General features: G+C 46.2%; 1 protein-coding gene across 1 annotated transcript in view; it reads left to right on the forward strand.

Moving 5' to 3' along the window:
• Hal (histidine ammonia-lyase) overlaps window positions 1-12162 on the forward strand; it is a 28966-nt gene extending 16804 nt beyond the window's left edge. Inside the window, exons 17-20 of the mRNA XM_038315134.2 lie at window positions 767-901; window positions 9007-9115; window positions 9199-9268; window positions 11053-12162. Coding sequence (XP_038171062.1) covers window positions 767-901; window positions 9007-9115; window positions 9199-9268; window positions 11053-11193 — 455 coding nt within the window. The 3' untranslated portion in view covers window positions 11194-12162. The remainder of the gene's footprint in view (window positions 1-766; window positions 902-9006; window positions 9116-9198; window positions 9269-11052) is intronic.
• The last annotated feature ends 452 nt before the right edge of the window (window positions 12163-12614 follow it).

Here is a 12614-nt window from a genome sequence, read left to right on the forward strand (position 1 = left end):
GATGCCCCGTTCTATTCGAATCACTTGGGATCGACTTACGCTAAAGCAAAACCAAAATAACAACAACAAAACCAACCAAACATTTTTTAATCCAAAAAAACAAAAATCTCAATTTAGCTGAGCATCCTGTATTTTCTTTAACAATACTACCTCAAAGGACTAGGTAACATGATGGTTAATTAAACGCATCTGGTGGAATCTAAGTACCAGATCTGCCATTTATAACCCGTGTGGCATCAGGCCTCTCCATCCTCTTGATACTGCCTCAGCTCTCTGTTGCATAGACCACATGATGGTAGCTGTACCTTACATCAGGCTGTCTTGAGTATTAGATGGACTACTTATCCATATAAAGTCTTGGAGCTCTGCTTGGCCTCATGGGTCGAGGCCAGAGAGATGGCTCAGCAGTTAAGAGCACTGACTGCTCTTTCTGAAAGCCCAGGTGCAATTCCCAGAAACCATATGGCAGCTTAAGACTGTCTGTCTCTCCAGTTTCGGGGATCCCACATCCTCACACAGACATGTGTGACATGCAGGCAAAATAAAATACCCAATGCATGTTTAAAAAATACATAAATAATTAAAAAAAAAACATTGACCTGATATTTTTTTTTTGACTGTAGCTCGGCACCATCTGGTGCGTGGGTCATGATCAAGAATCCCTGGAGAGGTCCTTCCATGCTGTGGAGACTCTGGGGGAGCTGTGTAATATTTTGGCAGCATTTCTTTTTAGGGCCGCTGCCTCACTTGCTCTGGTCTCTTTCAGTTTCTGAGAACAAGGCTCTGTGCCACCCTTCGTCGGTGGATTCACTCTCTACCAGTGCTGCCACAGAGGACCACGTCTCCATGGGAGGATGGGCAGCCAGGAAGGCCCTCAGGGTCATCGAGCACGTAGAACAAGGTAAAGCCGGCCCTGGGAGGTGGACCTCACTGGGAAGCTGGTTTTCCGTGTCTTTCTCGGAATGGAATCACCGCCCACTAAATCAGTGTTTTTTGGAAACTCCCTTGAAGTACAGGGTGCAGGTCCTCCGGCCCCTCCCAGAAACACTAGGGAGGCCTTTCCTCCCTAAAGAGCTTTCGGTCCCTCACTGAAGATCAAGAACTACAGAACTACACAGAGACAATCTGACTCCTTGTGTTACTTTATTTTAACGACACGGGGTTTTTTCTTCGCTTGTTTTATAATATCTGGAAGTAGAGAGGACCATGAACCCTAGCAAGCCTCAACCGACTCAAAAACCCAAAAATTTGCTCCCATTTTTTTTTTTGTTTTCCCAGATTGTTTTCAAGAAAATCTCCATGTTGTTCATATTATACTTTCTCCCTTCAATATGAATGACTCCAGATTGGAGAGTTGGCTCAGGGATTAAGAGCATAGAATACTCTGGTAGAGTATAACTAAGTTCAGTTAACAGAATCCAGATCAGGTGACCGCCTGGAACTCCAACCCTGGAGGCATCTACCATCTCTGGCCTCCGCGGGTCCCAACATTTATGCACACAGGAGAGCGCGTGAGCACGCGCATGCACACACTTGCTTTTTCTTTTTATTCAGTCTGAGACCCCATTCTGTGGGATTGTGTCACCCATGTTCAGGGAGAGGCTTTACCCCTCAGGTGAACCTCGCTGGAAACGCTGTCAGAGACAGGCATAGAGTTTGAGTCTGGTCATGATAATTTTGCTGGTTAGTTTAGTTGTTTAGTTTTTGCTTAGTCAATCTGATACAAGCTAGAGTCCTCTTGGAGGAAGCAACCTCAGCTGAGGAAAGGCCTCCATAACAATGCCACATGGGCAAGTCTGTGGGGGGCATTTTCTTGATTATTGCTTGCTGAGGGGGGGAGATCCAACACCCTGGGGACAATGACACCCCTGGGCAGGTGGTCCTGTTGGTATGGGAAAGCAGGCTGAGCAAGTCACACGGAGCAAGCCAGTAAGCAGCACTCCTCCGTGATCTCGGCTTCAGTTTAACCCTCCAGGTCTGTATAATGTTAATCGCGTGTATGTTTTCAGGGCTGTTTGGTATTGGACAACCAGTTGATGCGTTCCTCCCTAGGGAAGACTCATTTCTTCTCAGCTAATGTCTTAATTGTCTGTAGCTCTTCGTGTAGGCTTTTCCACATCCCCATTAACATGTCAATTTGTGCCGTCCTCATTCAGCTCCTGTTATCAATGCTTCCCTCTCAGCCAGGATGCCCCACCACACCCAGCAGAATTAAACAGCCGAGCCCTGCTATCAGCCTCAAATACGAACTCAAAGCCTCCCAACTGCAACGCCTCAGCCTTTCCACTGGGCTTGTTCGAATGGGGATTCCAGGCCCCGTTTTAAATCCTGTTGTCCTGATTCCAGGCTCCGTTTACTCTAGATTCATCCTCTACCCCTTGTTTTCCCTCTGGCTTTTGACTCAGCAAGACGCCAGGCTAGTTTTCCGGCAGGAAGACGGATGTTCTGGATTTTCCGGTAGCTTCTTCGTGATCTCGCTTTCATGTTTTCTTTCCCTCGGGCATTTCTGATGTTGTGACACGGATTCCAAAGATTTAATGAGGTGTAGACTCTCCCAGTTGTCAGAGATAAATCACTGGGAGAGTCGTGTTAGGGCCACCCTCTTGCCGCCTTCCCAGTTGCCGCTTACCTTTGGTGAGAGTAGAGCAGCCCTCCATTAGATATTGTCTCCTTAAGTTCCCGAGCTGTGTCACAGAATTGCTCGGATTCTGTCCCACGAGGAAAGAATGGCATCGGCTAAAGATAATGTGAATTAATTTTTTTTTGTAGAGTTATTTTCTATCATAATTCACCTCACCCCTTTAAAACATGTGGTTCAATGGTTCTCATATATTCGCTGAATTGAGCAACCGCAAATCTTAGAACACCCCAAAAGAATGGAATGTTTTATTCATCCCAAATGAAACCCTGCAGCCTTCGGTTCATCACGCCTCATCCTCCCTATTTCCCCCAGTCATAGGCAACCACTATTTTAGGTCCCTATAGATTTGCCCTCTATGAGACATTTAATGTAAATGGAGCCACACAGTACGTGTTCCTTTAGTCCGGTTTCTCTTACCTAGCGCACTGCTTCCAGGTTTGTTCCTCTTCCAGCGTGTGTTGTTAGCCCTGGTTTTGTTTGGCTTTGGTTGTCCTAAGTAACACAGTTACTGGATGCACTCACGGTGGAAAGACTGGTTTGTTTGTGCCTTTTGGCTGGTAGATAATATTTTTGGTGGAGGTGAGTGTTTTCATTTGTCTGGACTGGAATGATGGCAGCCAAACAGTTGCTCCTCACTTATCCTTGTGGGAGGTGGAGATGGCTTTCCATGGCGGACGCACAATGGTATGTGCCTACTGGCCGAACTTAAAGATGCTCATTTCTCCACGTCCTTGGTAGCTCTTGTTATCTGCCTATCATGGCGTGTTCATCTGAACTCATCACCTCCTTCTGCTTCCTCTCCTATATATTTTCATCTCCTATGCATTTGCCACGCATTACAAAACAGAGCGAATGTCCACAAATGCAATTTAGGCCACGCCATGCCCCAGCTCGAAATTTGCCAGTTACTTTCCAGCGCTTAAAACCATATCCACCCCTCTTCCTTAGGCCTAGAAGCCTGGCACAATCTGCTATTTGACTCCCACCCCCTTTTCTCATGCCGTCTCCATCCTCGAACCACAGTGTTGTCCTGTGTTGCCAGGGAACACATCACCCGCAGCTCTGATTCCAAGGATTTCTGGTCCCTTCTCACTCCAACCACATAGCTAACCAAACTTCTTCTCACACATCTTCCTTGGCTGGAGCTACTACAGCAGCTACCATTTTTCCTTCCTTTGCTTTGTTTTGTTCTAATAGCACTCAATACCTCTGATATAGTTAGACTTGTCTATCTTTCCACAATGGCAAGGATCTCATCCAACATGGCCATATCGCTAGATATGACTCAGATCGATTGCTCAAATGTTCACATGGCGGTAAATGGTTGCCTAGTTATTTAGTGCTGTTCTCTCTGTTTATACCACGAAGGGGGACTCAGCAATAGGTAAGAAGCGGCTGTATTACAAACATGTCCATTACTTAAGTTTGTTTTGATTACAGACGTTCGGCAAATCCCCTCAAATTCTGGAATCCAGTAGTGCTGGCTGTAAGTGTGAGTGAGATATGAGGCAGCTTATCACAGCGCCCACTCCCTGTCCTTGCTTAAGTAACTAGCACGGGAGTATGGAAAGTGTAGAGAGGCACCTGACACTTGAGCAGAGCACGCAACAGAGCGGGCGAGATGCACCCATCTCCTGCCCTTACAGAAACCAACGTCGGTTCAGAGAAGCAAACACTGGCCAACCTGACAACTCTTTGTGGTAATGAACAAGACACTGAAGGGCAGAGCTATGGGAGGAGAATACAAGAGTCTGATCAAGTCTGAAGGGACCAAAAATGGCGTCTTCAAAGCAAAACCCATGATTAAGACCTGAATAACATATGGGCATGTGTATGTGTGCATGTGTGTGTGTGTGTGTGTGTGTGTGAGAGAGAGAGAGAGAGAGAGAGAGAGAGAGAGAGAGAGAGAGAGAGAGAGAGAGAGGTGAATGAATTACTGTTATGAGGGAAAAGGAGAGAGTATGCAAAAAGTAAGTTGTTTCGGGATGCATTACAGTGACGACACGGGACATCCAAGAGCAGATGCCAAAGTGCTTCAGGAAGGCACTGCTGGATGATCGACCGTCTGTGCTCTGTGTACAGAGGTAGCTGGGGGTGATCAGGGGTATGAGGTGCAGGAGCGAGGTCTTGATGAAGCAGTTGCTTGGGGGAATGGAAGAGGGCTTGAAGTATAACAGCCCACTGGAAGAAGGAAGGAAACCGGGTCAAAGGGAACGCCTTCAATAACACAGGGCAGCAGAGTTTTGAAGGGAGGGAAAGGGAACGAAGTAGAGACAATTCTAGAGACAAGGCCATGATTTTAAATCATGTTTAAACACTAGACATGTTTCCAGTGTAATGAGTAGCTTATATATTTGCAATATACCTAAAAAGTACTGATACTTATTTGCTTAGGATATTTTATTTCTTTTTAATTCAAAGTATATATATATATATATATATATATATATATATATATATATATATGGAGTTCTATATATATGAGGGGAGTTTCCCCTCCCCTCATCTCCTCCCAGATCCTCTCCACCCATCCAACGAAACACCTTTTTTCTCTCCCTCTAGGAAACAGAAAGATCAATAAGACAAATAACAGACCAGACTAAAATAAAGTCAAGCAAACAGAAGAAAAAGGGGGAAAGCACATAAACACATATACACACAGAGATATTCACACACACACACACACACACACACGTACGCAAAATCCATGGAAACACAAAATTGGCTCCAACAACAACCCTGAGTTCATTTTGTGTTTGGCTGTCTCGTGCTGGGCATGGACCTCCCTTAAGTGTGGTTTGTACACCCAGTGATGGTCGCTTGAAGAAAGCTGTTTCCCTTCACAAGCGGTTGTCAGTTGGAGATAACCTCTGGGTTAGGGATGGGGGGGCTTTTGCCTCTATACTTCCTCTCTCAGTTCTGGGACACCCTCTGGCTTGACGCTGGGCAGTCCCTGTGCAAACTGCCACAGCCTGTGGGAGTTCATAGGCCTGTCAGTCCTGTTGCGTCTGGAAGGCACTGTTTCCTTGGTGTCTTTCATCTCCTCTGGCTCTCACGATCTTTCTGCCTCCTCTTTCGTAAAGCTCCCTGAGGCCTGAGGAGGTTCCGCAAAGACCGCCCATTTAGAACACAGCGTTCCAAAGGCGCTCACTCCCTGCACGCTGTCTATCAGCAGGTCTCTGCCTTAGCTTCCATCTGCTCCAGGAGGAAGCTTCTCTGATGACGGCTAAGTGAGACACCGGCGTGTAGGTATAGCAGAAGGTCGTTAGGGGTCATTTTATTGCTCTGTCCCTTTATTAGAACAATAGTACTTGTTCCCCCCCCCCCTCAGGGCCATGGCCTGTCTAGTCTCGGGTTCTTGGCCACCTGAGCAGTGCAGGTGTGGGTCTCATGGAGTAAAGTCTTCAATCCAATCAGAGAGTGGTTAGTGACTCCCACAACTTCTGTACCGGTATTGTGCCGATATATCATGCAGATCGGTCACCATTGCAGATCGAGGGGTTTGTATCTTCCTCTTCTAGTAGCATGCAGAGTACCTTCCGGTACAATGAACACTAGCCAGCAGGGATAAAGGCTCCATTGAGGCCCCAGCTCCATTGAGGCCCCAGCTCCATTGAGGCCCCAGCTCCACGCCTCCATGTCCAATGAGATACGTAGGTGTTGTCTTCAGCAATAGGGCCTTACTATCAGTTTATGGAAAGCTGCCAGCCGACTTGGAAATAGCCCAAGTTGTATGGGGTTTCCATGGGACTCCTTAAGCCAACATCTCAATTAGATGTAACCCCTTCCTGGCCCTGAAGGTTTCTTTCACTCACTAGTGGGAGAAGTCCAGCTGGGACATTATTCTCTTCTCTGTTGTTCGGTGATTCCGTTTAGATTTCTTTTATGTCTATTGTGCTAGGTTTCCATATGGCCCCTCAAATGGCCCTTAGTGTTTGCTGACTTTCCCCATTTTTCCTCCTTTCCTCTCCTCTGTTGAATCTTCCCATTGCTGTCTCTCCATAACTATCTATCTTATTTCCCCTACCTTAGGATTTCCTCCTGTCTCCCGCCACCCCATCCCTTACTCTTTACTTAACCCCTATAGTTACATAGATAGTAGCATACCTACTGAAGGCTTAAAAACCAACATGCTTAGGATAGTTTTAATTCATGTGACTTTTACTAAGAAGGAGAAATATTCTCAATGTACTTGAATGACAGCTTGCCGTTAGGTTGGCTCCTGGGCTTATTTTCAAAAGCCAACCTAACGGCAAGCTTGTATAATAAGCATCCAGCTGGATGAAATGAGCCAAAGTCCTCACACAGTTGATGGATTTAGGCGGGGGACTGCTGGTTACAGAGCAAAATGTGTGATAAGTAGCAGCTTATCACTAAGCTAAGCGCTTAGTGTTTATCTTTCAAGCGTGTGCTCCCCTAGCTCTTCCTGTCCCCAGCTGCGCCTGTGGCAACACGGCTCCTCTTTGGAGGTAACACAACATGTTCCTAACATGTGTCATACATTCTTTACCTGCACCGATCTTGTGGCTCGTTTAATTTATATTATATTTATATATATTTATATTATATATAAATAAATATTATTTAATTTATATTATAATACAGTATTATTACCCTAAGGAGGCATGCACTGTAGTCCCGTTTGACACATCCGCAACCAAAGAAGAGGTCAAGGTGCCCAACGCTGTACCATCTCCATGTCAGCGATGAGATCTAAGCCCAGGTTCAAGTCTATTATCCTTACTATGCCCTGTCAACATAAGAAACACAGCTCTCACCTCAGAGGGGACCAGAGATGGTTTCTTCTGGAGTTTATTCTGTGAACGGTCGTGGCCCAGGAACACAGACTTAGGTTATTTGGGTGACCCTATGTTCCATGTTCCAGCATGGTAATCATTTGCGAAGTTTTTATAGTGCCAGAATAACAGAACATCCTAACTCTAGGCATTTTCCAGGCACACTGGGGGGAGCATCAGGTAGGAGGGTTACAGGAGAGAATTCTCTGCCGTAGCCTCAGGAGCTATTTGGTGCCGTTCTTAGTTTGGGGTTGGAGGGAGACAGTGACGTGCTAAGTTAATATATCCCGGAGGGTTTTCCACGGTACTCATAGGATGTGAGATCAGACACAGGGGCGAGCGATGAATGGCTATTAAATGGACTAATGATAGCCCAAGATGGCTCCAATTGGATTTGCAGCATTCCAACCCGCGACGATCACAACATTCTAATCTGCCCGTTAGCTTTGTAGAATCTTTAATGTAGGTATGGCTTTTCTCCCCACTTGGAAACTTCAGTTCAGAGTGGTTAGCCAAGATGGTGTCTTAAACAGATCTGACGTCTTGCCTTTCAGTTTATAAAGCACATGGCAAATTCAGGTGAGAACAGAAAGGTCATCAACAAGAGAGGATAAATAACCCACAGTGGGCCTAGAAGAAGGGTCACATCATTAGTTGGTAAAATTGGGACTCCAAACCGGGATGGGGTACTCATGGAGCGCCCCCCCCCCATCCACATGACACATCCACTGGCCAAAACACCTTGGTGAAAGGGGAAACTGGCAGGTTGTGCCAATGAAGCCTACTGGGCAGCGCGGCTCCCTCGGTGGCTTAGGATGACTGGTGGTCCATCCTGGTAAATGCCTCACTTCTCCAGCTCATCAACAGAGGTTAAAAAGGAGGCTTAAACTGGGCGGTGGTTGTGCACACCTTTAATCCCAGCACTTCGGAGGCAGAGGCAGGTGAATCTCTGTGAGTTCAAGGCCAGTCTGGTTTACAGAGTGAGTTCCAGAACAGCCAAGGCTGTTGCCCAGTGAAACACTGTCTCAACCTTCCCTCAAAGAAGAGGTTTGGATGAAAACCAACTTAGGCCTGGAGCTGTAGGCCGCTCAATTGGTATAGTACTTGACTCTTTAGCACGCCCAGGCCCTGGGTTCAATCCCAACACCACATAACACTGGTTGTAATAGGTGAACATCCGTAATGGACGTTCGTAACGGCAGGCAATTTCCTTCTCTCGATACTTAGAATTTCCATCTCTCAATACACAATTTCCAGCCGGGCGGTGGTGGCGCACGCCTTTAATCCCAGCACTCGGGAGGCAGAGGCAGGCGGATCTCTGTGAGTTCGAGGCCAGCCTGGTCTACAAGAGCTAGTTCCAGGACAGGCTCTAAAAAAGCTGCAGAGAAACCCTGTCTCGGAAAACCAAAAAAAGAAAAAAAAGAAAAAAAATACACAATTTCCTTCTCTCGATACACAGAAATCCATGTCTGTGTAGCTGACTCCTGGTAGTTGCAACTCTGGGTGATTTCAGCCCCATAGGATGAAGCCAGATGTGAGCCAACTGCTGCTTCCATTTTTCTGTTTTAGTGCTGGCCATCGAGCTCCTAGCTGCCTGCCAGGGCATAGAGTTTCTACGGCCCCTGAAAACAACCACTCCGCTGGAGAAGGTTTATGACCTGGTGCGCTCCGTAGTCAGGTAAAGTCAACGGGTCTCCGGGGCCCACTCCATTTCTACAGAGGCAGGCGTGTGGCTGATGGCTTGATCTGCTTTCTCTGAAGGCCCTGGATAAAAGATCGCTTCATGGCCCCGGACATCGAAGCAGCCCACAGGCTACTACTGGAGCAGAAGGCAAGCTGACGGCTTCATGGCTGTGGGAAAGTGAATGGGGGCTGGGTGTGGAGAGACGCTGTCTGGGCCTTTCTCTCCTGACTGTTCCCAGGGAGAGAACACAAAGGGATAGAGCTGATTTGCAAGGTGGCTATTGCCAGCTGATAGCCCCCCCAAAGGCCCAGGTTGGACCCAAATACTGACTGTGGGAGGATTAGAAACAGAAATAGGTTTTAAGTGGAGGCAGTATTCCTGAGGAGACTATTCATGAAGGTAGCTCATTAACCTTCTCTAGATGCCCTCTGCCCTGCTAAAACACGTCATCCTGCTGATGTTGGCCCAGCTGCCCCCACCAAAGTGAAGAAGACACTCTAAAGTCCCAGGGTTCCATCGTGTCCCTGCACCTGCCTGGCTCAGCAAGATAATTTTCTTTACTGCCTATCTCCCTTGGTTATATTGGCCAAGGACTTAGGCAATTGATACAGGTGCCTTAAGAGCAGGTCAGCTTTCAAAATGCACACAAACAAAAAATGCATGCACCCTATGCAAATTAATACATATGCATGTTTTACATATGTACTTATATGTGTCTCATGTATAATGTGTACGCACATGTAACACATATGATATCTTTTATGTATGCCATCTATACACACACACATATACATTTATATGTGCACATTTATATATACATATTTTTATATATACATATACACACATATATACACATTTTATATATATATACACATGCACATTTATATATATACACACATTTTTTATATATATACACACACATTTTGTTTTAATGTTTTAAAACCTTTAGAGTCTTTAGAGTCCCTTTCCCTAGAATCCCTTGATTTCCCTTAGAGCTGTGACCCTGTTCTGGGGTAACAAACTTGGCCTTGAAACTTCACATCTCTGATTTCAAGGTGCACCCCATGTCCTTTGAGAGAAAACGTCTTCCACGAGGGCCTAGCCCGTGAAGAATGCATCTTCTTTTTCAGATTTGTTTCAGATAGTATCTCAGGCTATGTAGCTCAGGCTGGCTCAAGACTCACTGAGCAGCTCAGGCTGGCCGCAAGCTCACAGCAATCTTCTTTCCTCAGTATATTCCAGAACCAAGGGTGTTAGGATTCAGGCAGGAGCCACCACTGCACAAGCTAAGAGTTTCTTTGTGAGGGCATAGAACGGGAAAGATTCCTTGGCTGTCAGGGGCCACTGGCAGAAAGAAAAGGAACTACACACCGAGAATGGGGCCTTAAGAAAATAGGTTGGCAGGTGAAGAGGAAAACCTGACCATGCCTGTGACAGTCTCATCATCGAATACAAACTCAGCTTCCATCCCATAGTTCCCAGATGAAAGCGGAAGCTGATTCTGGCTTGTCCCAGGGGATGCTTATGGGGCTGGGAGACAGGATGTATTTGCATACTGGTGGCCATAGAAACACAACCTCAGAGGAACTCCTTGGACCACCTTTTAGCTCCCAAGCCTCATGCACTGTCCTATCCACCAACCCCTGAGTAAGGGTCCAGAATCTCTCTGTGAGCTGCCAAGGTTCTGTTTGGTTTTTGTGGATTTGCTTGTTTGGCTCAAGCTTGGTTTTGGACTTTGTCTTTTAAAATCCTTTAATGCAACTAATTAACACAAGAGTGTGTCAAATGGCTCAAAATATAAGCAAACAAGCTGCTATGCGTTTGGCCAGGTATGGCGCATGCTTTGGTTTGGGGTGAAGCTCTGATTTCTTTATAGCATGTGCAAACAACCTTATCCATATTTTGACTTTGTTTCCCTCCTTGTCTCTCAGGTTTGGGAAGTTGCTGCACCGTACATCGAGAAATACAGAATGGAGCACATCCCAGAGTCCAGACCACTTTCTCCAACTGCGTTTTCATTAGAATCCCTGCGAAAGAACTCAGTGACCATCCCTGAGTCTGACGATCTTTAATGGGCTTCCTCGCGGTGGGGCACATCGGATGTGCCTGAGTTCAGCACCTCTTTTCAAACATGCTCTGGTTAGGCCCATGGCAGAATGCAGCCGCTGGCTCCACAGCCTTATTGCCATGGTGGCTGGCTCAAGAGCCTTGTTCTTGTTGTCATGGTTCAAGGAGTGCTGGCTGTCTTCAGGTGGTGGAGTTTTCTTTCTTGGCCATTCTTTTTTAAGAACGGCCATAATTCCTTAGGTCTATTTTTACTCTTAGTGTTAGGGAAATCATTATTTCAGAACATTCTTCTTAAAAACATTAGATTTTTTGTGAAGTTCTAAAAGCTTGTCTGTAGAAACTCTCGACTAAGTGACTTTCTTCGATTGATTGGACCGTACCATAACCTGACAAATATGCCTCAATTCAGAGTTTGTCCTTAAGCCTTTCCTCCTTCTGCTAATTGAATCATAGAAAAAGTCTTAAGTAAGGGGTGCTAGCTCGGGGGGGGGGCATAATTGAGTTCCATAACTGAGTTCATAGTGAGGATCCAAATTGAGTTCAGATCGTGAGCTTCAGTGTAAAAATAAAAATAAAAAGCCGGGTGAGGTAGTGGGCACCTGAACGCTGGGGGGCTCCTGGGGGCTCACTACTCAGCCCGTCTTACAGAAATAGTGAATTCCAGGTTCAGTGAGAGACCCGGCCTCAAAGCAATGGTGCAGGAAGTGCTAGACAAAGACATACTAATGTTTACCTCTGGGCTCTGCATGTGCCCACAGGAGCAAGTGCACATGTAAACATACACAACACACACACACACACACACACACACACACACACGAGGAGGGGAACAGGTTTGAAGCCATTAACTACAGAGGTTAACAGTTCTTTTTGGGGGGATTGCTTTTGGTTGTTATCTGTGTCCTGTGCTTAAATCACCCCTCAAAGAATGAAAAGGAGTCAGGGGGGTGAACATAAAGATTGCCCTGGCCTAACCATGCCTTTTGTATTTCTCCAAGCACTACACATATCTTCTAAACACTTGGTCATGTGCTCAAGTTGAAGTTCAAAGTTAGTCCTGTCACCTCGCATACCTTAGTACTCCATTCATCTGTCGGTAATAATTTTACTAAGCATCTGCCTGTTGCACCGATGAGGCATTTGGGGGTGGGGGTGGGAGCCAACCCACTGCTGGCAATAGGTAATCATTAAAATGAGCTTTGTTGACGCAGATCAGATGGGGCCTTCGGATGTATTGCCCAATCTCTGGCTCTCCCCCAAGCAGATAAAGAAGGCTTTGTGTAATTGTTCAGAAGGGTCATGTGACCTCGTGACATCCCAAGGTGAAGACTGATAACTTTGTACCCATCACTGTAAAGGTGTGCAAAACCCTGCGTGTGCAAGAGTCTGGAAGTGTGGCTAGAAAGACTGTGGTTGGTTAGCAGAA

The sequence above is a fragment of the Arvicola amphibius genome, chromosome 17 (assembly GCF_903992535.2).
Source record: "Arvicola amphibius chromosome 17, mArvAmp1.2, whole genome shotgun sequence".
NCBI classification, from domain to species: domain Eukaryota; kingdom Metazoa; phylum Chordata; class Mammalia; order Rodentia; family Cricetidae; genus Arvicola; species Arvicola amphibius.